At 51.4% G+C, this 25,702-nt stretch overlaps 1 protein-coding gene across 1 annotated transcript; it reads left to right on the forward strand.

Moving 5' to 3' along the window:
* Positions 1-734: 734 nt before the first annotated feature.
* On the forward strand, positions 735-24,848 carry Hps1 (HPS1 biogenesis of lysosomal organelles complex 3 subunit 1). The gene is given in 21 exon segments (XM_052185563.1): positions 735-798; positions 2,047-2,134; positions 2,250-2,526; positions 8,598-8,735; positions 8,947-9,089; positions 9,652-9,760; positions 12,161-12,256; positions 12,258-12,322; positions 12,607-12,724; positions 13,192-13,290; positions 13,448-13,517; positions 15,657-15,703; positions 17,229-17,396; positions 17,489-17,668; positions 18,606-18,667; positions 19,037-19,171; positions 19,255-19,319; positions 20,233-20,378; positions 22,089-22,202; positions 23,701-23,783; positions 24,213-24,848. Coding segments are annotated over 19 exon segments (2,190 nt in total). The 5' UTR covers positions 735-798; positions 2,047-2,134; positions 2,250-2,337; the 3' UTR covers positions 24,376-24,848.
* The last annotated feature ends 854 nt before the right edge of the window (positions 24,849-25,702 follow it).

Raw genomic sequence — 25,702 nt, forward strand, 5'->3', positions numbered from 1 at the left:
GTGGGAAGTGTTCAGTCGGACTCTGCTGCATCTCCTTCCCTGCCGGGCGGTTCACACAGTCTCCCAGTAGCACCAAGGTCCCCAGTGAGAACCTGGGGTAGGCGTCCAGCCCCTTCATGGACCACATTGGCCCCCTTCACTCTTCACCACTTCAAATACACTTAAAATCTTGAAGGTATGCAATCACTCGCAGGTTCAAGACAGAAGCCCTAATGTGTAGGTAGCCCTCAGTCAGACTAGGAACCTTTGTAGATCAAAGAGTGCACCAAAGGTAGCTGGGCTCTTCTGCATGGGTTCGGTCCCCTGGAGGTAAGTAAGGGAAAGCACCCTCAAAAATGTAGCTTTCACCCACAACCGGATTCCGCAGGAAAACTAAAGGCTGGGAAGGGCCCGGTGACGGTGCAAGGAAACTTGAGTTCTGGTTCCATCTGGTGCCTCTTCAGCAAGTTGGTTCCCTCAGGGGTTTCAGTTGCCCCTTCTGTAAATCTGTGGGGAATCCCTTTAGCTAAGTCAAGCAAACCGGCCTCTGGAAGAAATGTCACCTGCACCCAGCAGGTGCCTCTAAAGGCATTGGGATACCTACTTATGCCAGGGGGGACGTGGTTCTGCACCCTAGCGGCGGGGGACCACCAAGCGCAGTGGCCTGAAGGGCACAAGCACTTCCAAAAGAGAGCAATGCCCGACGGGGCGGGGCTCGAACCCACAAAGCAGGCCCTGGTCATGTGGCCGGGTCACGTGTCCTACCCGGAAGCGCGCCGCAGGCTGGCTACGGGCTGAGCGGTGCGAACCGCGGATCCGGTACGTGGGCATCGTGGGCGAACGAGCGCCGCTCTGGGTCGCCCCTCGGTGGGCACCTCGGGCCAGCCCTCCCAGCTTGGAAAGGCCCGGGCACCCGGGGAAAGCGACCTCAGTCTCGTGCCCTTTTGGAGCGGCCGTCACAAGCCTGGGATCCGTCCCAGGGAGGAGAGGGGGAGGGTACGTCGGGATATGTGGGTGTCATTGCGGGAGTGCTAAGCAGCTAGTGGGCGGAGCCATGCAGTGACGCGGTGCTAGGCGGCGAGAGACTCCCTCCTCGGCCAGCTGCTCCTGCGGCTGATGTCTGAACGGGCATCACAGGCTGTAGTCCCCACCCCCACCTCCGCGCCCACCCCCCAACTGAGCTGCGTTAGGCGGGACAGGCCACTGGGGCAGTTTGCTGGGGACAGTGAGAGAACTGTGACCTGGGTGGTAAAAGTGGATGCAGGAGATTTCCTCAGGATGGCCCTTCCCTTCAAAGTTCCCTCTTTTTAGAGAAAGAGATAAGGAGAACAAAGGTCAGAAAATGAGGTTAGCAGCCCTTGAAAATAATCGCTGAAACCGTACAACCCGATACCCACAGAAGTGTTTCCCGGAAGTTGCCATCAAGGCCAAGCCTGAGGGTGGTGCAGCCAGTCAGTTTCATTGCTTTCAAAACCCCCAGGATCGAACCTTCCTCCTCCACTTTAGATTCTTCTTGCTTGTGATCAAAATGAGAGGATTCCAAAGTCAGCTTATTTCTCTTGTTATTTGAAGCCGGGAAATAAAAATGACACCCACCCACTCTCCTTGTCCTTAAGATGTGCCTACTACTGGGCTGAGGCTGCCACCTGGCTGGCGACTCCTGTTCCCTAGTCTCCCAGTGGGGGTTTGAAACTCCGAATTTAATGAGACCTAGGAAAGCCCACACCAGAACCAAACCCGGATGCGGCTTTTCACTGGACTACTTCCTGCCAGCCTGGGGTGGGTTGTGTGGTAACCCACCACTGCTCACAGCTCCCTGGCGCTGCTCAGGGTGGGGTTGCTGCTAACCTGTGACCCCGAATATAACCTGAGAGCTGTCGAGATGCAGAGGAGGTAGGAACTAGTGTGTCATCCACACTTGCTCCGCATAAAGAACTCCGAGCTCTCGTGATCCTTACAATGGGGGAGCCTGTGACTTTTCAGCCCCATCCAGGTTGTCCACTCTCAGGAACGGGTGGCGGTGAAGACCAGAGCCTCCGTATGCCTTCATGCCTTCTCTGCCTTAAGCATTTGCAGGCCCAAGGATGCTGTACTGTTGTGTGCCCAAGTGGTCAGAGTCTAGCTCCTTGGAAGCCCTGCTGTGTGCTTTGCCAAGGTAACCGATGTTCTTCTCTTGAGGGGTTGAGGGGTGGGCACAACCCACTTGAAAAGCAGAAGGAGAAGAGTGAACTGAACTACTGGGTACTTCTCTTCCCCATCCCCCTCTCCAGGCACACCCCTCATCATTAGGGGGCAACAAGGTAACCCCAGAACTGCCGGGCGATGGTGGGCATGCAGCCAAGGACACAGTGAGTGCCGATGTGCCGAAGCTCCTCTCCTTCCAAGGCCGAACACTCGAATGTGACCTTTGCCCTCGCATTTCCCTGGAAGATGAAGTGCGTGTTGGTAGCCACTGAGGGCGCAGAGGTCCTCTTCTACTGGACAGATGCGGAGTTTGAGGAGAACCTCCGGCTGAAGTTCAGGCAGTCAGAGAATGAGGAAGAGGAGGTAAGTGGAGCCAGGGGGTGGGGGTGGGTGGAGGGGGCGTTGATCAAGGAGCCACAAAGCCACCCAAGCCCTGGAGGCCTGAGTGCCCCTTCCTGGCAGGCAGGAGGACTCTGCAGGGCCTGTGCCTGGCCAGCAGAGACAGCCTTTTGATGCCTTGAGTACTGTGATTTCCTACCTCATCGGAGCTGTCTGGGCCAGTGATGGGGGAAGTAGGCAAATTTTAGCCTCACAACAGGGAAACTTGATGACAGGTTCTCTATCCAAAAAGCTTGTCATAAGCTTAATGATTCATTTTTAACAACTCTATTAAGTATACCAGACCAACTGCTGTCTGTCCACACTTTATACTGTTTGATATGCTTATGTCTGTGATTCCGGCACAATCGGCGAGCTGTCTGCACCCCCAAAAGCTTTACCTCCTCTTTCGCTTCCTTTACTCCCTAAGAGTCAGTGAGCTGTTCGCTGTCCGGAGAGTCCGTGCTAGGTAGACTTATCTAGAAGAGTCATATAAGCGGTGTGGGTACATTTCGTGTTGTGGTTGGCTTGGGCTGGCTTTACCTCAGCGTAATTCTTTGTCCTGTCATCTGTCTTAGCGCCTGTCAGTCACCCAGCTCCACCATATCTAGAGGCTATAATCCGTTTCTTCATTTCCTTCTTGGTGGACATCTGACTTGTTTTTAGGTTTTGGCTACAGTAGACACGTTGGCCGTGAGCATAAATCTTTGTGTGGGTTTGAACTCTGAGGGTGTTTGTTGTTGTTTTCTTTGTTTTATGCGTGCAGATGGTTTTCTTTCTTGTGTTGTTAATCCTGAGATTTGCAAGAGAAAAAAAAAAACCCAATCCCACCATTTTGAACCAAGTTTGAAGCAAGAGTAATTAAATACTGACTGGGTTGGGCTTTGGTAAAGACTACTCCCTGGAGTTCCCAGCTGAGTGGCCCTGAGGCACATGTTGCAGGGGCTTATAAGAAGAAACCCATACAGCCACCATTTTTCCCTTAGAGACTCATTATTTTCTGAGAACTACAACTCCCAGCATTCCAGGAAATTGCCTGGTCCTGGGGTGGGTGGGCTTATAGGTTAACCTCAGGTCTTAAGAGTGTAGCTGTGTACCATGTGCATGCAATGCCCACTGACGCCAGAAGGGGGCATTATATCACCTAGAATTGAAGTTACTGGTACTTGTGAGTTGTCATGTGGTTACTGGGACTAGAACCCAGATCCTCTGGGAGAACAGCAAATGCTTTTAACCACTGAGCTATATCTCTCTAGCCCCTATACTTTTTAAGAGATCCCCAAACTCTCCACCATTTTACACCCCACCAGCCGCTTTCCAGTTCCTCGTTGATACTTAATATACATTCTTTTTTATTTGAGCCAATTTAATAGATGTCAGCTAAAATCTTGAGTTTTATTTTTCATCCTTTGGTGACTGATGGCAATGGTTGGCTTTTCATGTGCTACTTTGCCGTATCTGTTTCCTGTATTAGATCAGTTTTCTCAAGTGATTGCTATTGAAGTTTTAGAGTTTCTTACATAGCTCAGACATGTCTTTTATTAGATCTCTTTTGCAAATATTTCCTCCTAGATTGTGACTTGTCTGCTCATGCTCTTAAGAATGCCTTCAACGAGCATTGCATGTGTAGTTCCGATGGCGCCATTTTCCATTTTTACAATTACAGATCATGCTTTTGGTGACATCGATAAGAAATCTTTGCCTAACCTAAAATTGCAAGGAATTTTTCCCCATATCTTCTCCTGGAATTTGTTTAGTTCGGGGTTTGGTTTGGTTTGGGAGTTTTGTTGTCTTTATCATTATTGAATTTTTATTTATGTGCATGCATGCACAGATGTGTGCACATGCCACAGCCCATGCGTGGTGATCAGAGGACAACTTGCGAGAGTCAGTGTTTCGTTCTACTCTCATGGGGGTCATCAGGCTTGGCAACAAACATCTTTATTTACTGAACCACCTCAGCCCCTGTTGCTATTCAAACAAGATGTTACTAGGTAGCTCAGGACAGCCTCTAACTTGCAATCCTCCTGCCTCTACCTCCCAAGTACTGCCAGGTTTAGGTGTGGATTTCACATTGGACCTAATGAGCCCTTGGGTTGAATGTCATGTAGAGTGTGGCTGGAAGTCCTTCTGCAGGTGGCCGTCCAGTGTGCTTAGTGTCTCGGTTGCTCTCTTCTGTTAGTAACTCCTGTTGTGCATGTCACAGGAATCATTTATTTTGCATTTTTCCAGGGTTAATTTTGGGCTAAACTTTTTTTTAAAGATTTTTTTTCATTTATTGTATACACTGTAGCTGTCTTCAGACACACTAACTAGGTGTGCTTTCTTGTTTTTAAAAGTCAGCACATCTAATCTTTAAGAACTTAAAAGAAATATTTCAGTTCTTTTGTCTAATTAAAACCTGGTACAGGAACAGAATCCTGTGGTTTTGGTTTCTAAATAGTTAGTGTAATAGCAAGGTCCCCGAGTTCTGATGTGTGCATCCCACACTTAGTTTCTGCCAAGTAACAGGAGTTCTTGTGGGGGATCTGAGAACGCACAGTGGTTTTTAAGAAACTCAGAATGCCACCACCTAGCACTAATTGCTCTTGAACAAACCTGTTTTGGGGCTTTACCTTCTACATGGTGGGGTCAGACCACATCTATGTTTCATTTCTCAATGTTTTTATTTCATTATAATCAAATCATTTTTGCATTTTGTTAAATGAATGCAAAAGCATAATTCCTAATGGTACCATTATATCCAAATATATGAATAAATGTATTTCCAACGAATGATTTCTTTATATGTAGATAGCTATGTATATGCACACATACATGTGTGCACGCACACACAAACATATATTCTAGTTAACTGTCACTATAGAAATTTTTATTTGTGCTTGAATTTTATCCCTTTGTCCAATTATTTGATATGACTATTTCTAGAAATAAAAATGAGTTGAAAGCCATTAAAAACATTTCAGTTTTTATAGTTTTACCAATTGATATAAGAATATTTCTTTATACTCTATATGTATTGAAAAAAATTTTAGTCACAAAAGATTCTCAATTGAAAAAAATTACTGCTTTTATTTCACTGTACAGTAGGTTACTTACTGTTGTCAATCTAGGTTTTTTTAAAATGACTTTCAATATAATATATGACAGTTAAAGAAGACAATAGAATTCTTTAAAGAAAATAATAGAATTTTAATAAACCACAAGCATTTGTTCCTATCTGTGTTAGGGGTAATTGTTTAGCAATACTGAGACTCTGGAGTTTGCTGGCTTCTGGGGTACAGCAGCAAGCATGGCAGTGTGGTCCCTGCCCTCAGGGAATGGAGGTCTGGGGAGCCACCGTGGACAGTGACGTGAATATGGGGCAAACCCCATGTGATCAGGCTGAGCTCCACCAGCAGACGGGCTGTGACTGTGGTGGATCGCCAGAGGGTCCAGCGAAGAGGCTATGTAGCCCATGACCCCTGGGCAGCCTCTCGGTCTGTTTTCAAGGTGAGGGATTCCTTCCTTCGTTCTTTATGCATTCCAACATCTTCCCCATGAGGAGCCAGCTTCCCCAGGCGCATCTGCACATCTGCACATCTGCACATCTGCAATCAGCAAGATCAGCAGTTTCTCCCTTCCCCTCACGCCAGATTGAGGGCAGAATTAGAGTCTTTGCTCAACTTCCTCCAACATTTCACAGGCTCTTGTGTCTGCTGCTCCCTTCTGCTGTGGAGGAAGGGAGGAGGAGCAGTGGGGATGATGGAGAAGAGTGTTGGGGAAGGGAGGAGGATCACTGGGGATGATAGAGAAGAGTGCTGGGGAAGGAAGGAGAAGCATTGGGGATGATGAAGAAGAGTGTTGTGGAAGGGAGGAGGAGCAGTGGGGATGATGGAGAAGAGTGTTGGGGAAGGGGGGAGGAGCAGTGGGGATGATGGAGAAGAGTGTTGGGGAAGGGAGGAGGATCACTGGGGATGATGGAGAAGAGTGTTGGGGAAGGGAGGAGGATCACTGGGGATGATGGAGAAGAGTGTTGGGGAAGGGAGGAGAAGCATTGGGGATGATAGAGAAGAGTGTTGGGGAAGGGAAAAGGAGCAGTGGGGATGATGGAGAAGAGTGTTGGGGAAGGGAGGAGGAGCATTGGTGATGATGGAGAAGATTATGTCCAAGTAAACCTATGCTTGTTTGGGAATAGAGAAAATATTGAAACAGGAGAGAGAGGTGGGGTTAGGGGAAATAACTAATAAGTCCTTGGAACAGTAATATTTTAAGTAACTATATAGATTCTCCATCCCTTAGCTAAGGACTTCATAAGCGTTTCCACTGCAGCCTCTTTCTTCACAGATATCTTTACATGGCCCCAGATGTGTAGGTATAAAATAAATGTGGAATTAGACACTGATAATAAATAAAAAAAATTTTTGAACAATTCAATTGTATTCATTAATGAACGAGGAAAGCCACATGAAACACTAATGACACAGGTGTACTTGTTTATTTTTACTAAAGAAGAAAACCTGGGCGGGAGGGAGGGCTGTGGTCTGAGCGTGTGCTGCTGCTGGCAGATCTGAGTTCAGCTCCCAGGGCCCGCCGCAGGCAGCTTGAGGCCGCTGGTAATTCCAGCTCCAGGGCGTCTGGTGCCCTCTTTAACCTCCACAGGGACCTTCATGTGCAGACAAATACACACACACACACACACACACACACACACACACACACACACCAGCATGCACAGAGTTTAAAATACAACAAAAAAAGTTTTTTTAAAACTAATTAAACTTTGGTACTGAAGGACATAGAGCACTCTCTGGGCCGGGTTATTATTTACCTGCAGAGGAATGACAGTAAGAAATACTGAGTCTTTGTTTTCTGTAAATAAAACATTATAACATTATGTTTCTATAAAAACAGAAAACTATGGTGGTGGTGGTGGTGGCGCACGCCTTTAATCTCAGCACTCAGGAGGCAGAGGCAGGAGGATCTCTGAATTCAAAGCCAGCCTGGTCTACAGAGTGAGTTCCAGGACAGCCAGGGCTACACAGAGAAACACTGTCTTGTAACAGACAAAGAAACAGAGAGAAGGTGTGTAAAGTAAGAAACCTGGAGGAATCTATAACATACGTAACATGCCGTAGTCTCCAGTCTGAGCTGGGCGTTAAAGGTTGTGTTCCCTGGTGGCATGTGGCTCAAGGCCGTGACAAATGCTGAGAGCACACCGTGTGTCAGGCCGAGGCTTCCTTTGGCCCTTTTTGCTTTTTATTTTGAGTTAGGTTTTGGTGGTTGGACGCTCAGGCCCTTGCTACCATTGCCAGTTTGCAGCTACAGTTTAAGAAACGATGGATTAGATGTATTAAAGCCATTTCCGTAGGGTTGGACGTTTCTATTTTTCCAGTTGTTTGAAGCTGCACAGTGCTGTTATGAGCACACTTGTTTGCTTGGGATAGGTTCCCTGACGTAGCCGGTGTCTACAGATGCCATGGACTTTGATATGTGTAGGAGACTTCCTTGGGTTCATAGACATCTCAGCTAAATGCTCTAAGCATTCTATGGGGGAAATGGGGCTCAACTCCTTGCAGGTTTATCCAAACCTCTGTCCTTGTGACAAGATAGTATTTGCAGACTTCATGCTTGAAAACCATGCAATTGAATTACAAAAGAAAAAAAAAGGGGAAAAAATTCACCAAGTTTGCGGCTTTGTGTCGGGCCGCCGCTGCCGCCACCGTAGCTTCTCTTGGGGTGCGTGTGGCCTGTGGGCTCCACTCAGACATTCCCATCTGAATGTTTCCTGCTGGATCTGAACCCTGAACTGCAATCACTGGTCCGAGCCCACCCTCCTCGGCACCACACAAGGTCTGGGGTAGCTCTCCTCCTCCCTTCCCCATCAGGAAGGTCTGACCCTGCTGGCTCTCTTCCTGTAAAGCCTGGGTCTTGTTTGTTCCTTTGTCCCCCGTATCGGACACACTTTCCAACATGCCCAAGCTATGACTGTGTCCCACCTTGTTGGTAGACGTATCAGTGTCTACACGTCGAGCATCGGTGCGGCGTAGGCCATGCTCTGCTCTCCCTGTCCACAGCTCCCGGTGCTGGAGGACCAGCTCAGCACCCTCCTGGCCCCCGTTATCATCTCCTCCATGACGATGCTGGAGAAGCTCTCAGACACATACACCTGCTTCTCCACAGAAAACGACAACCACCTGTACGTCCTGCATCTGGTAAGTGCGAGGCCCCGCAGCCCTCAGTGTACCGCAATCGGCGTCTGTCCAGTCCTTGGGAGCCAGATGCCTCTTTCTTACCTTGGACGGTAAAGCTCTTTGGGAGGCAGAAACTGCAGCCTATTAGAGTCCCCTGGGCCATACTTACTCTCTGAGACCTGGAAGGCAAAGGGAGTCCCCAGGTCACAGCTGAGCCTGCGACCACCTACAGTTTGGAGAGTGCCTCTTCATCGCCATCAACGGAGACCACGGCGAGAGCGAGGGGGACCTGCGGAGGAAGCTGTGCGTGCTCAAATACCTGTTCGAGGTGCACTTCGGGCTGGTGACCGTGGACGGCCAGATCATCCGGAAGGAGTGAGTCACTGTCCTCCATCATGTCCTCCGTGAGTCAGGTCATGAAAGCCGCGCGTAGAGGGGCCACGTGCTCTGACTTCAGTCCGCAGATGGGGAGACTGTGCAGAGAACTTAGACAACCTCCCCTGTGCCACCCGGCTGGTTCCTGCCCTGGCCTTCCCTGCTTCAGCGTCCCGACACTACACGGGGACTTTGCTCACCCTGCCTGGCTTCTCAAAGAAGCTGTTTTATCTCCCTACAGAAAAATACACAATCCCCTTCAACCTTGTGGCATCCTGTTAGGCAAGTACTCTACCACTGAGCCACACCCCAGCCCCTAAGTGGCCTTGTGAGGAGCCCAAGAAATAAAATCATTTCCTTCAGGGTCTGAGCCCTGGTTCCCTGCCCAGGCTGCCTACTCACGCCAGTACACACGGCTGGCCTCTGTGCACACGGCTGGCCACTGAAAACGATTCAGATGCCACTTAGGTGTCTGATGCTGACCTGACACAGGGTCCTTGGATCAGGGTCAGACAAGACCAACTTTCCCACTGACCCTCGCCCTCCCTGGCTCTTCCCCCAGGCTTCGTCCCCCTGACCTGGAACAACGTGCCCGGGTGTGGAAGCACTTTCAGAGACTGCTGGGTACCTACAGTCACCTGCGGGAACAGGAGCAGAGCTTTGCTGTGGAGGTGACTTGGCCGCAGGGTCATCAGGGCTCGGGGTGTTAGGTCCTGGAGGTGTCCACCTGTATGTTTTTACCATAATGGGTAAGAGGGCAGCCAGACCCTGAAATTACCCCATCGTCCTGTTATTCTTCTGGGGTGCCAGTCCATGGTGAGGGACTGGATTCTGGGCGAGAGTTTCAGGGTAGTATTTGGGACTCCCTATAAATTATAGAATCCCCAAAATGACCTTCAGCCTCACCCCTCCCAGGAGAAAACTAAACTGAGCTTAAACTAGAGTAAGAAGCAGCAGGTGAGGCAGGTGGGCCTGCCCTCTGTTCCCTTGAGAGCAAACACAGGGTGTCTCTGTGAGTCTCTCTCTCTCTCTCTCTCTCTCTCTCTCTCTCTCTCTCTCTCTCCCTCTCCCTCTCCCCCACATTTATCACAGGAGCAGGTGGGCTCACTGAGTGCAGGGTAATCCTCACCCACAGATTCTTGCTCAGCAGAGCCAAGACAGGGCTGTGGAGTTTCAGCTCTAATAAGGGCCCAGTGATACGGTGTGGCCTTAGCATTCTTTGAAAACCATTAAAGTAGAGGGTGTGTGTGTGTGTGTGTGTGTGTGTCCCTTTTCATGTCTCTGTGTCTGTCTCTGTGTGTATCTGTGTGTGTCTGCCTCTGTGTGTGTGTGTGTGTGTGTGTCTGTCTGTCTTTGTGTGTCTTTGTATGTGTCCCTTTACAGGTCTGTGTATGTCTGTCTGTGTGTATGGATGTCTATCTATCTGTTGTCTGTCTGTCTGTCTGTCTGTCTTTGGGGGGTGTCTTTGTGTGTACATGTCTGTGTGTGTGTGTGTGTGTGTGTGTGTATGTGTTTATGTGTGTCTGTATGTGTGTCTGCCTGCCTCTTTGTGTGCGTGTGTCTGTCTTTGTGTGTGTGTGTGTGTGTGTTGCTCATAGTTAAAGATAGATACACAAGAAAGTACTCCGTCGCAGTGAGTCAGGACATCACACAATCAATTACCAACAAGTTTGGATGCCAAGAAGTTGGAATTACTGGATTAAAAAAATACAAAATAAGACTCTTAAAGATATGAAAAATAACACCACAAATAGAAATAATGAAAGTCTCCAAAATGGCCAGGCGGATTTAAAACTCTCGCAGGCAGTGTAGAAGTGACAGCTGATTGGCGGAACAGCTCGGGGTGGGCGAAAGAGCAAGTGGGGTACAGCTGAAAAGCTCTCGTGAGCTGGGAGTGGACCTGAAAGCGTTTGTTCTCACGTCCCGCCCATTCACACGCCAAGAGATGTGCCTGCTGTGCCGGAAGATGGGCCCGGCCCTGGTGCCTAAGGATGCCCCTGACCTTGAGAGGAAGCCAGACAGACAGACATTCTAAACACACAGCAGAGTGGCCTGGTGCCTGTTACCTTCTCCATCAGAATCCACAGTGGTGTAAAAGATGGAGTGGCCTCAGGTACCAGGAAAGGCTGATGTAGGATGAGGCCTGGTGGAGATGAAATCCCAGCCCTTCCCTGAGCCCGCCAGGGCCTAGAGGCTCTGTCATTGTCTTCCTAGCAGGCCTCTCACTATCCAGTGGTAACACGGGCCGCCCATCCATCGTCTCAGGAGTCCCACGTCTCATTCCACATAACGAGCTTGTAGCTTCTGAGCACCTGAGTTGCAGCTGCCCCAGACCCAGCCCTGCCGGGTGTGTAATGTATCCAAGCTTTGATAATGACCGCAGGTCTGATTAATGAAGCCTTTATACTAAGTTATATTATGTTGGTAATATTTTGTAAAGATCCCCCCCCCTTTTTTTTTACATTTATTATTGGGGTGGGGGGCAGGTACCGGGTGCTATTCCATGGCAGGGGGGTCAGAGGCCAGCCAGTAGAAGTCAGCTCTCTGCTTCCATCGTGTGGCTCCCAGAGGCCTGATACCAGCATGGCAGGGGACACATTTGCCGCTGAGTCATCCTGCCGGCTCCCTCCAAGACACAGTTCAAGTGTTCACAGCACCTGCCTTCCCCTTGAGTCAGACAGCGGTTCTGCAGACTGTCTGTGCCTCTCATGCCTTTGTGCTCGCTGCCTTTTGCTCCTCCCTTGTTCTGTCTGTCCGGCTTTCTGCTCCCTCAGATATCAGTTCAAAGGTCATCTCCTCAGGGACATTTCTTTGAGCACTCTATTCCCGTAGATCTCAGCTCTCATTCTCTAGTTCAGTATTGTGTGTTCCTGCTTGGCACATACTACAGTTGATCTTCCCACGTCTCCTCTGCGCTGTTGGAGCCGGGACCCTCACGTCTTGGCCCCCACCATCTTCCTCTCCTGGCTCGCCCACAAATGGCACCTAGTGTGTTCCCTGTGGGCTGAGGGAAAGCCCCCTCCAGCAAGCATGACCCACTGATGACCTTTCCCTCCCCCATCCCCGGCTAGGCAGTGGAGCGACTCATTCACCCCCAGCTCTGCGAACTGAGCATCGAGACGCTAGAGCGGCACGTGGTTCAAGCTGTCAATTCGAGCCCTGAGCGGGGGTGGCGAGGAGGTCCTGCACGCCTTCCTGCTTGTGCACTGCAAGCTGCTGGCTTTCTACTCCAGGTAAACCTGAGGGCCTGACCTTAACCAAAGCCCTTCCAGACCCTTGTCTGCAGTAAAGCCGCCCCAGGTTCAGGTCTCAACCCTTAGCCTTCTCCCTTCTCTGGAACTGGTTCTAACCAACACTTGGAGTCTGTCGCTGGCCGCTGGAGCCTTCCCAATGATAACTTTTGTTTTATATATAATTTTTATTTTGAAAGCCGGTAGGCTAATCTTCTTTAGACCCTGTAAATCTCCACCAAGATTTAAGTTGCATGCTCACATGCAACCCTGCCCCGTGTCTGCAGCCACGGCGCAAGCACCCTGCGCCCCGCAGATCTCCTGGCCCTCATGCTCCTGGTTCAGGACCTCCAGCCCTCCCAAAGCGCCACAGACGAGGAAGAGGATGACAGCAACGGCCCTCAGGTCTCGACGCACAAGGAGAACGGGGCGGGGTGGGGGCATTTATCTCAGTACTCTAAGATGGAAGAACTCTGCAGATCCGGAAGGTTGGCGCTAGTTGGAAACTTGGATTTCCCACTTAGCCATATGAGCTGAGCTCACATTCACTTGCCGTCTCAGAGCCTGGAGTTCCCTGTCCGGGGGGTGGGGATACTGGAGACAGGGTGGTGTCACCCATGCAGATCACATAGAACCTCAGGTGCCTAGCATGCTGTCAGCCTTGCCACACTGTAATGCCATCAGTGGTGCCAGGCTGGACAGGTTCAGATACCAACATGTCAGACTTTCTAGGATTGGAGGACCCCGGACAGCGGGAGGGCCATGTTCCAAGGCCAGGGTAGGGAGAAGAGCTTCTGTGAAGAACTGAGGGATGGGGCTGTGGGGGCAGCTAGATCAGCCCCACTGACTGTAGCTCCCTGGCTTGCTCACAGCCTTTCCCCCAGAGGAGACCCAGGAGCAGCCAAAACATCCCAGTCCAGCAGGCGAAGAGCCAGAGCACCTCAGTTCCCACCAGGAGTTCCGAGGAGACAGTATGTGCTGGGTCCTGAGGGGAAAGGGGCCATCTCCATCTTGCCTCATGCCAGGCCAAGCCCTTCCAACTTTCACAGAAGAGCAGGCTTGGTTGAACCTGTTGGGAGAGGCTACCTGGCCTATGGCCCCCATCTAATGTGATGTCTTCTTTTGCAGGACACAGATAGCATCTCCCTCCCTGAAGAGTACTTTACCCCTGCTCCTTCTCCAGGCGAGCAGAGTTCAGGTGAAGCCTGTGGAGTGGGTGGGTGGATGGGTGGGTGGGTGGGTGGCATCGTGGGGCAGAAGCCAGTCTGTAGCCTAGAGAGTATGTCTTGGGGGTCATTGTGTCCTCTTCCTTGTGAGAGACTGAGTGTGTCACTTAGACTGCTATAAATCAGCTCTGTCCGCAGCCCCTCCCCGCACCTCCCATCGGCCTCAGCTTGCATTCAAACACTGCTAAGGGGGCTGTAGAGATGGCTCAGCAGTTAGGAGCACTGGCTGTTCGTCCAGACGACCCGGGTTCAATTCCCAGCACCCACATGGCAGCTCACAGCTGTCTGTAACTCCAGTTCCAGGTAATCTGACACCCTCACACAGACATACATGCAGGCAAAACACTAAGGCACATAAGGTAAAAATAAATAAATCTTTAGAAAAAGAAAAAAAAAAAGCTGTGCAAATGGTGTCACGCCAAAACTCTATATGCTTTTATACAGCTGCATGTGTGTCCTCTCTGCTTCTGTAGTCTTTATAATTAATAGTTAAGTTAGCAACTAAAATTAAGCAGTAGTTCACTTGACTTCGAGCCTATTTTAGAGTATAAATATTCAGTTACAGTTTTGGTTTTTTAAAAAAAAAAAAAAAACCTTACCTGTTTTTCCAAGGTCTGTTGATAAGTAGTAAAAACTCGCTAGTAACACTATTAATGTTTGCATTTCCACTTGAATGCACAGCATTGCTTAGAGGAGGAGATGAGCCAAAATCCAGCATTGTCAGCAACCGGAAAGAACCAAGATGGAGGATAAAGGAGGGAGGGAGCCTGTGGCTCACCTACCTGACCAGAGACTTGGCTTGCAGAAGGGACGCATTAGAAACTATTTTTAAAAGAGTTTCTGTGAGGTTTCTCTAAAGCAGTGGCTCTGAGCCCTGGCTGCCCTCAGCACAGCCGAGTCAGTCCCCAGACCTGGGGCCACGGGGACCTGGGTGTGCACTGAGCCCCACCTGCAGCTGCACTCCCTGAAGAGCTTCACAAGCCACCAAGGCCGAGCTCATTCAGAGAGTGGGACATAATTAATCTGAGCGTTGGTGGGACTGCAGGATAGCCTTCCCACAGAGGACCCCAAATGACTTTCACATATGGCTCAGTTTGAACACACTGAGTTAGGCATTCTTAGGAACCTGAGTTAGGTCTGGACTGGGCTTTGGGGTACCTGGGAGACTCAGAAATTACAGACCGATTTTTACGTTCGGACTTTTTCCTGGGGGGTGGGGCTCATAGCCTCCTTTGGTTTTTCTAAATACCCCATGCCCCGAGGCAGAACTGCAAGCTTTGCATGGTCTTGGCCTCCATGACCACTGCCTTACAATCCCTTCCCTGTCCGTCACCACCCTCCTCTCTCTGGGTGGCTAGGCTTGTATTCCTCAGAGCTGTGCACAACGTTCTGGCGTGTAGGGAACTCCCGGCTTACAAATGGAGCAAGTGTGTTCCTAGGTTTCAAACACCTGATTTACAAATGGATGACTGCAGTGCGAGTCGTTTGTAAACCGAGAGTCCGTTCCTGCCAGAGCATTATGCACAGCTCTGCAGCAGCCAAACCTGGCCACCTGGGGGGCGGAGGCTGTAATAAATGAGGGCTGTTTGCAATGAGGTGCAACAAAGGATAATATTACAAACATGTACTATTTCAAATACATAGTGGCTCCAATAGGCTGGTGAGCCGGATCGGAGGAGATCAGGCTCAATTCCCTGCACACAGTAGGTGCTCAGGAAGCTCACCGTCTGAATAACTAACTGCATGAGGAAATGCTGACTCCCTATGCAGAGGAACCTGAAGGAATAGAGTGCAGAAACAAGGAGGGGGTCTGGGAAAGGAAGGGTCTGAGGAACTGTGCCCCACACTGTGGCCAGAGGCCTGAGGACTCAGTTCCCAGCAGGATGCTTCTGTCCCAGCTGCTTTAACCCTGGGCATTCAGAGCTCAGCTAGCCCTGGGCAGCTCTGAGGGAATGGCCTTCAGACACTGGCCACAGGAAAATGCCCTTGTCACGCATGCCCAGTGCTCAGGGCTAAATGGCTGGAGCGTTCAGTGATCCCGCGCCCCAGAACTGCAGGAGTGGGGGATGGGCCGTGGGTTATTTCCACAGCTCTGTTCTCACTTGTGGCAGGTAGCGTCTGGCTGGATGGTAGCACCCCGCCCAGCGATGCTCTTCAGGTGAGCCTCCCGTGTGTCTGTCCTCCCCGGGGCCTCTGCTCTGCGATGCTGAGGGCGATAGTTCCCTTCTGGGAGCTCCAGCAGCTGCAGCTGCACCACGGCCTCCTCAGCTATGGAAGCAGGGCTAGGGAGAGCAGCGAAGGTGATCCTCCCCCCAAGTTCTTGGAAATGAACAGCCAACTTAAGTTTTAACATTAAAAAATTAATGTTTAAATATATTTCTCAAATTTAGATATGAGAAATAACAGAAGTCAAATATGGAAGGGATCCCCCCCAAGATAGAATATGTTCTAGGTGCTTCCTTCTGGTCATTTATTATTTTGTACACACACACATACACACACACACGTACACATTCATATACACAGATGCACACTCATATGCATACTCATACACATTCATACTCAAACATGCACACTCATACACACATGCATACTCACACATGCACACTCACACATATACATACAAATCACATACATGCACACTTACATGCACCCTCACATGCATACACACAAGCACACTCACATGCACATACAAACTCACACATGCACACTCACACATGCATACTCACACATGTACACACACAAGCACACTCACATGCACGTACAAACTCACATGCATACTCACATGCACACTCATACACATGCACACTCACAAACATTCATATACACAGTGCACGCTCACACATGCACTTTCATACACACTCGCACACTCTGCATGAACATGTGTGCATACCGCACCATATGCATTTTTCTTTTTCATACTTAGAGCCTACAGGGCTTCATTGTCCTTTTTACTGAAGCGTTCTTTCTCCTGTCTACATAGAGCCCTTCCGCGTTACTTCAGCATTATATGAGGGGTTTCCTAGAGTCCATCCATGCACATGTTATATTTACTCAGGAAGTCCCAGAATAATGAGCAAATGGCTCTCCTCTTGTTATGTATAACTAGAGTGACCTCCTTACGGAGAAGTTTTTGTGTATCTCTAGTGACTTATTTAATTCTCTGATTTTTCCCACTAAAAGATTTCTTATACATGCAGAGCCCCTTAACCCCCACCCCAGGCTGGAGACCCATTCATATAGTCCTCTTATGCCTCAGTTTCCCCAGTGTAGAGAGCCATTGGGATGTTCTGAGGGTGACGGAAATGTCAAGCATATTGAAGTTCTTTACCTCAAGGCAGAGCCTTCCCCGACCTGGCTCTGTATCTCTTCAGATGTTCCTTGACCACCCACACAGTTCCCATAACCCCTCCCGCTGCCCATCATGGTATCCCGTCCTGATTGGACAGAACAGCCCAGCAGAAGCTGAGAGACAGAACCGCAGAGAATGGGAGCCCCTCTTGGCTACGTCATGGCTATCTAGGCGGGCCTGTCTCCTGTCTAACACACTGCGCTAGGAAGGACAGCTTGAGCAGAGACCTCAGGGCTGGGTTTTATGGGAGCTACAGGTCGGGCAGGGAATGGAAGCCTGGACCTTCCTTCCTCCAGTCCCCACCGAATCGACAGATCTTCCTCTCCCACAGATGGCTGAGGACACCCCCAAGGGGCAGGCGCCACACTCCCCAGAACTTCCCAGCCCCAGAAGGATCTTCCTGGATGCCAACATAAAAGAAAACTACTGTCCCTTAGTGCCCCACACCATGTACTGCCTGCCCCTGTGGCCAGGCATCAACATGGTGCTGCTGACCAAGGTACTGAGCCACCGGACCCGGGAGCCGCTTCCAGGCCTGCGTAGCCTCTCGCTGGTTGCCCCGTTTCACTTGGCATCCACTCTTCCCGGCAGAGTCCCAGCACACCACTGGCCCTGATCTTGTACCAACTGCTGGATGGCTTCTCCCTACTGGAGAAAAAGCTGAAGGAAGTTCAGGAGGCCGGAAGTGCCCTGCGGTCCCAGCCCTTTGTTGGAGACCTGCGCCAGAAGATGGACAAGTTTATCAAGAATCGAGTTGGGCAGGAGATTCAGGTATGTCACCGAGGCTGCGTACACCAGCTTCTGAGGAGAGGCGGAGCTGACAGTGGGCCCAGGTCATCCCTGGTAGATGAGGGGCTCCTTCCGGTTCTCGTCCCTGTTCTCTCAGTCTGTGGCCGTAATTGTCCTCATGAAAGGATAAAAACCAAAGAGTTGTACTTGGCAGTTTTTTAGAACCTTTTTATAGGAATTTGGCCAAACGCAAATTGTAATTCCAGTACTTTAGACAGGAAACAGGCTTGCTTGGCTAGTCATGATGTAGCCAAGAGTAGCCCGCCCATAAGCGGTGCACCCTTAAGCCAGAACTTGTGCGTCACAGGGCACGCTCCCTGCCGGGCTCATGGGGAGTAGAGCTGGAGGGCGACTGCGGCCAAGCACTGAGCAGTATGGGAAATCAGTGACGAGGCCATCACAGGCACCAGTCACAGCCCACCGTGGGGAGGGGATTTGAGAGCAGAAGGGTTCACTGATACCGCTTGGGGCCGCTGCTATAGCTGTCTCTGCCTGAGTGTGTTTGAGGAGCTGGTATTCATTGGAGCTAGAAGGTGTGTTAGTCTGAAAGGGGCGGAAGGGTTAGGGGAGGCAGAGCAAGTGACCGGAGTGTCCAAGACAACACAGTGTCCTACGGTACCCTGGGCATCATGGTGGCACACCTGCTAGAATGCTGGCTTCTCACTGAGGGAAGAGTCATCCAAGATGCCCTTGAGGCCACCCCAACCCATCCATAGCCACCTGCAGTGGCCACTTCTCTTCAGACCCCAGCTTGCGCCCCCTTGAGGGACTCACCTGGCCCACAGAAATTGCTGTTTACATGATGTCCTGCTGGGTAACAGAGCAGGGGCGCCTGGGCGTCAGGGTGTAGGATGGAGTCGCCCCTGGACCTCCCCACAGAGCCTACCCCAGAGCAGACCTGTTACCTTCTTCTTTACAGAACTCCTGGCTGGAGTTTAAGAGCAAGGCCTTCTCTAGAAGTGACCCAGGAGCATCCTGGGAGTGAGTAACCGTACTTGGGGTAAAGGATGGTCGTTCAGACAAAGTTGCTGCAGGTCTTCCCAGGTCCCGGAGGAGGGAAGCTTGAGGATTTAGCAATGGTAGCAAGGCAGTCCCAGGGAGCTGGGGGTGGAACCACAGGTGGTCAGAGGGGACATGGACCTAGCACTGGGCGCGTAGGCCTGGGCTGTACCCAGATGCAGCACCAAGCAAGTGCCGCCTAAGGAAGCCACCACTTATTAGCAGAATGATGTGATCCAAGGAGATGCTGTGTGGCAAACTGCATCAGGGAAAGCCAGGCAGCTGTGTCCCTGTGTGGCGGGGTATGTGGTCACGGGCTCTGCATGTCTTTTCCTCTGTATCGCTGCCCAGGCTGCTCCAACTCTGTGGAAAGCTGAAGCGACAGCTGTGTACCATCTACCGGCTTAGCTTCCTGGCCACTGCACCGAGCAGGGGAGGACCGCACCTACCCCAGCACCTGCAGGACCGAGCCCAGAAACTCATGAAGTAAGGGTGGTGTGCTTGAGGGAACAGGAGGTGGGCAGGGCTCGCACACAGCTGCCTAGCTGCCAGTTTCCCTCCCTCCCCAGGGAGCGACTTCTGGACTGGAAGGACTTCCTGTTGGTGAAGAGCCGGAGAAATGTCACCATGGTGTCATATCCTCTGCCTGGCTCAGCCAGAGGCTAGACATGCATGTCCCTCCGTGGTGCCCCACATTCCATCTATAGGAATAGCCCACAGCTGCATTTCAGAATTTCCGCTGTTCCGTGGTCATCCTAGAAGTCTTCTAGGATCTTTATGTCCATGATTCAGTCCATCAAACGGTGATCCTTTTCCAGGAGTCCGGGATGCTTGCTGTGAGAGCACCCTGCACATCCCCACATCCTCCATGGAAGGTCTCAGCATAGTGACGAGGAAGGGCACTTGAGAAGGCCCGCTGCAGATCTATATCTCTGCATCCAAGAGACACAATCTGTGCATTGCAGAAACTAGTTTGTTTAATGCTGGTTTTGGGGGGGAAGTTAGCACAGCTTTTCTTGTTTAAAATCTCCCGTGTTTCTGGACTCAGCCTCGTGGGACTTCGGTCCTAAGCAGGCAGAGGAGCAGGAAGCCACAAGGCCTCTTACCCATAAGCCACTGCCCTTCTGTGGAGGGCTGTTCCCCTCTCATATACGACGCTTTCAGTCTCTCAGGTGAAGAAGAGCCAGGTCATGATGAGGGTGGGCAGTGGGCCAAGCCCGTTCACCAGCTGAGTGGCTCTGTTCACACGTCAGCCTCGAGGTGGATGTTTATATTCACTCCTGAAATGACCAGCTGCGCCCGTGGCTTGCTTCCCGCAGAGTGCAGAACCGCCTACATTAAGCTGAGAGAGCGAGGACCTTAAGTGGGGGTGAGGAGCTGAGGGAAGAGGAGGTCCCTCAGGCTTAGTGGAGGCAGAGGCTTGTGTGGACGAGAAGCCTGGTCTTCCAAGTCACACCTCTGAACAGCCAGAACCCCAGAGCAGGGCAGAGGCACACCCCACTATCCCCACTGTCTCTGCCTTTTAAACCCCTTAACTCAGGTCTTCACCTACCTGGAGGATTTCCCAGGCCTGGTCCACTTCATCTATGTGGACCGTACAACAGGGCAGATGGTGGCTCCTTCTCTCAGCCCCAATGAAAAGATGTCTTCCGAGTTGGGCAAGGGGCCCCTGGCTGCCTTCGTCAAAGCCAAGGTAAGTGTTCCTCTGGCCCTGGGTGCTCTTTGCTGCTTGTCGGGGTAGGATACACTGAGGCCTGACCCCTACTGTGACCCAGGAGAGACAGGTCATTCCAGTCTCTGGGGCACCAATCACTTCCATGTGGCCCTGCCACTGCCTGGGTCCTGGTTAACCAACCACGAGCTCCTTAAGCCCAGCGGCGGCGGCTTATCCTCTAGACCCAGTGGGGTCCAGTGCATCCTGGCAGCCCCTCCTCGTACTCTTTGCTGTGCCTGGCATCCCCAGAGTGCTGGCACCAGGTCAGAGCCCAGCGTAAGTGAATGCACTGCAAGGATCTACTGAGTTGGCTGAACTAGAAAAGACCTCAGGGTTCAAGCAATTTGAGCATGAGAATCTGATTTCTTTAATTTTTGCCATGCTAGGTACAGAGCCCAAGGGCTCATGTACTGAGACAGCATCTGCCCCGAGCTACTCCCACACCCCGGCTGAGAGTAGCAGGGTGGTTTCCACCCAGGAAGCATCTTCCTCTGTTCTTCTAACATAATGGCTCTTCTTCCTGACAGACTGGTAGTTTTTGAAGGAAAGACTCTGCCATTTTTAAAATGTTACATTTTTATTTTGTCTATATAAAGTGTCATGAGAGGTAAGCTAGAACCGAGCTGGAAAACCTGCTGTGTTCTGGTTGGCTGTGTGGCCTTGACGTGGTTTAGTTCCGTTTTAGTTCAAATATCCGCTACAGAGATGGTGCTGTTCACCACACAGCATTAGTGTAAAGGGTACAGGTCCCTAAACACAGATGAACTCACAGAACTGGGGCGGAGCAGGGCCCAGGCACGCTGCGCACAGCGGGGCCGGCTTCCTCACCTCGTTCCCTCTGCATCCTGCTCTGGGGCAGTGGGGACTACCCATTGCTCTTCACTGCATGCACGCTCTGCATGCACAGGGCTGTATGACAGATCCTCGTGTCATGTCGTGTCAGACAGGCTCTTCTCAAAGTTCTCTCCTTGTGTGGTCAGGGTGCATCTCTGGAGCTTAGAACTGGTTCCTGTGTGTGTTGTAGATTTAATTAGATAATACTGTGTCAGGTGCAAAGTAACAAGCGCCTCCCTCACACTGAAGCTTCTGGCGGAGTAGGCCATTCCCCAGCCCTGGCAGGAAGCAGGCAAGCCTGGTAGAAGAGGCCTTCCCTCCGGCTGTTCTAAGGCAGCATAGGTGCCAACACCTGCGATAGGCAGAGCATTCCCAGGGCGGGAATGTCCCTCAGGGCCACTGTTCCCAGCCACTGTGTAGTGAGCCTGCATTTGGGCCTGACCCCTATGCAGGTGATGTCACAGCTGATGCCACAGCTCCGGGTTCACTGCACATTCAGGTGTTTCCCACGGCCCCCAGCACAGAGCGGCTACTATTTCTTCCCAGCCCTGCAGGCTTGGGCAGTTGGGTTTATTTACAGTCTCCCTGGCTGTTTTCTGGTCTTGATGAGCAGTTTACTAATCCGTGGCTTGTGTGTAATAAAGTTACAGGAAGCACTTCCACTTGTCTCTTATCCCCATGGCAACTGGACAGGGAGCCTTCTCAACTTCCACCCTGTAACGGTGGTTCGTTCCTACAACTCTGACCCAGACAGCATCCTGCCCCTGAGAAGCCCTGGGCTCCCAGGACCTCCATGCTTTTCTTTATGGAGGCCGCAGCCCCGAGAGTGGTTCTAAGCAATGTCCCCCTCCCCAGGTCTGGGCTCTGGTCCAACTGGCGCGCAGGTACCTGCAGAAAGGCTGCACCACGCTGCTGTTCCAGGAAGGGGACTTCCGCTGCTCCTACTTCCTCTGGTTCGAGAATGACATGGTGGGTGTGCCCAGTCTCCAGGCAGGGCGGGCCTGAGAGCTGCCCACTGCTCTAAACCCTTGGACACCTTTCTTCTGGGCTGTTCCATCTGTCTGTCTCATCTCCTCTTGTCCCCAGTGAAGCCGCAGGTAAGCACGTGACTGGGGTATAGGGCAGTCCTTGTAGATGCGAGCCAACGAGAGGCACTCCCTACCCTGAGGAGAAGCCACTATCACTGTCACCGGCTACTATCTCTAGCCGCAGGACATCAGTACTGTCACTTGTAAACAAAAGAGAGCTACACCATGACCCCCACTCTCTGGGAGGACCCAGGTTCAAAGCAGTTAACCAGCCTGTCTGAGGCTTGTCTCCAGTGGGCCTCAGGTGCCTCCCTGTCCTGCACAGTACTGTAGACCTCACCCCACCATAGTACCAGAAGGCCATTTTGAACACACTGTCTCTCCCTTCCCCGCCCCCTTTCTTTTCCTCATCTCCTTAACACTTCCCACTCACTTATGCTAATTGTCTAAGAATCTTCCTCCTTCCCTCAGGGTCTCGTGGCCTCCTGTCCCTGTATGGCTTCCTGGCTCTTGCTCTGTTCTCTCCACTTCCTGAGGGTGTGTGTAACAACTCAGCCTTACTATAGTGCGATGTAGTGTCTTCATCTGTCCCTCACTACCTGGAGGAATGGTTGGGATGGATTCTGCCGACCCATTTTACAGTTGGGGACACACTACCGTGTTGGAAATCAACATCATGACTGGGTCCACAAAACCCAAACAATGGCACTAGAAACCGAGGTTCGATGTCCTGATCCTCAGGCTCCTAGTCTTCCTAAGTGCCCCAGGCTGCTTCTAAGGACAAGGATTTGGTGACTAGAGCGGCCCCATGAGGCAGTGGAGTGCAGCCCAGCCATGGGAGGCCAAGGTTTGACCACTGACTGTGATACTCAAGCCACACACGGTCCCTGAACACTGCCGAGCCATCTCCCTACGGGGCAGGCACCATGGTGCCACCTGAGCCTCTGGTGGGAGGATCTGTGGGCACCGTCATCGTGCCCGGCACATGTGCTTAGCTGATCCTCCTCTTCCCTACTTTACCCTGTCCTCATAATTCCCGTTTCTTCCAAAGCAGAGGTTGTGGGTCATTTGAGAATCCTTTGTTTCTCAAGACACACACACTCTCTTCTCTCTCTCTCTCTCTCTCTCTCTCTCTCTCTCTCTCTCACACACACACACACACACACACACACACACACACACACACTTACTTCCTGGACCATTATAAGTTCCTCACTAATGCAGCCCCACCTGTTGGTAGCAAAAGAAGCAAAGTATGGTCAGGGCTGATCATTGGACCACATTGCAATGTGTAAGATGGCGGTGGCTGTCTCTCCTTCCCAGGCAAGGATGTAAGGCAAAATGCCGGGCCCTGCAAGGGCTCCCACACGCCCCCTCAAGTCGCCCCCCTGCACACTGTTCCCTCCCTCACGTTCTAAGACTCTTTTCCCCTCCCACAGGGATACAAACTACAGATGATCGAGGTGCCTGTTCTCTCCGATGACTCGGTCCCCATTGGCGTGCTGGGAGGTGACTACTACAGGTGACACTGACTGGCCCCAGAGCCACATGTACCCCAGGGGTTGGTGGCAAGGCCTCACATTCCCATGGGCAAGAGTCTTTCTAAGAGTGAGCGGCTAATTGCCTTGATAGGCTAGAAAGCTGGTGGGAGTCCCGCGTGAGGAGAGGAGAGGAGACACCCAGAAGCACACCCAGGTCCCTGCTCCTGCTGCTGGCACTGCCTTGGCTGAGTGGGGAGCCGTCACACGCACACACGCAGGCACGCACGAGCACACACACACACGCAGGCACGCACGCACGAGCACACGCACACATACACACACTGGTTAGCTAGAACACTGCTCAACGATAGCCCCAGGAGAGGGACTGTGTCCTGGTGTTGAGCTGGAGCTCAGGGGCAGTAGGCAGTGCCACACCCTGGGCCATCTGAGTCCTGCCCTGTCTCCTACAGGAAGCTTCTGCGCTACTACAGCAAGAGTCGCCCTTCGGAGCCCGTCAGGTGCTACGAGCTGCTCACCCTCCACCTGTCCGTCGTCCCCACTGAGCTCCTGGTGCAGCAGGCCAGCCAGCTGGCCCGGCGCCTGGGAGAGGCCTCCCGGGTGACCCTGCCCTAGGCCATCTTGCTTGCAGGCATTCCCCACAGCCAGGCTTCTTCCAGTGCCCTCTGTCACACCCCACTGTTGACTCCTCCACACCACACAGGCTAAGGAGCAGGCCTTCTCTGAAGGGAGGGGATGCCATATTTCTGTGGCCCCCAGAACTGTGTGGTCAGAGATGACAGCAGCTGCTCTGGGAAGCTGCCCTCTGGGTGCCCAGGAGAGCAGAAGGAAGTCTTAATACTCAGGCTGTGTGAAGTCGCCCCCTTCCTGCCATTGTGCCCAGGGTAGCTGTTTCCTACCCCAAACAGAAGCACTCCCTCTGGCTGGTCACTGTTCCAGCTTGGCTCCTGCCCCCTTGCGTCTGAGTGAGTCCTGTTTCCTCACATTTGCATTGACAGCACCTACCCTGACGACACTTGACCTCTCAGGGTGGTCAGGAGGATTGTGGACATGCTTGGGTGCTCAATAAATGTTGGTTCTTGTCATTATCCAAGTCTGTTCCTGGCTTTTCCTGTGACACTAAGAATCCCTTGCCTCCTTATTACCATGAATTTGGAAAGGTTGAAAAAAATAGTGTGTGTGTATGTGTGTGTGTGTGTGTGTGTGTGTGTGTGTGTTTATGTATCTGCCTACCACCCACCACTGTTTAGGCTGCTCATTTATTGGGGGGAGGGTATTGCACATGTGTGGCTGTGGGCGTTCTCTGGGTGCCAGCCACCTTGCATTTTTGAGATGCTCTTTCCCATGGTCTAAAGCCAAGCCAGGCTGACCAGCAAGCCCCAGAGATCCACCTGGCCCCTCCCCTGACTCCTAGCACTGGGGTGCTTGAAAGCCACCACTCATGGGGTTTTTTATGTTGTCATGACTGTGTGGCAAGCGCTTGACTAACTGAGCTATCTCCCCAGCCCCTAGGACACCCACTTTAAAAATATAAAAGTTTTCTTGTAAGTCTTAGAAGCCACACAGTATGAGGTATCTAGTGTAACCCACACTCCTGGCTTCTCTATACTATCACCCCTGGGTATCTGTGGAGTATATTCAGGAGACCCCTGGGGATACCAAAATCTTCAGATGCTCAAGTCCCTTAAGTAAATAAGTCCCTTAAGGGCATTTGCTTAGAGCCCTCAAATCTCTTCTACTTTAATCTCTGTATGTCTTATACCTCAAACTATTCAAATGCCATTTAACTCATTATTCTGTCTGCTGAGTGAGGAAAGACAAACCAGGAGTCTCCTTACTGAATGCAGATGCAGCTGTTGATTAAATAGATCTACCTCTAGTTGATCACATGGGTGTGGAGGTAGAGGCTTTGGCTGGGGTTTTAGGAGATTCTCGGACAGTG

Source organism: Apodemus sylvaticus, chromosome 1, assembly GCF_947179515.1.
Source record: "Apodemus sylvaticus chromosome 1, mApoSyl1.1, whole genome shotgun sequence".
NCBI classification, from domain to species: Eukaryota; Metazoa; Chordata; class Mammalia; order Rodentia; family Muridae; genus Apodemus; species Apodemus sylvaticus.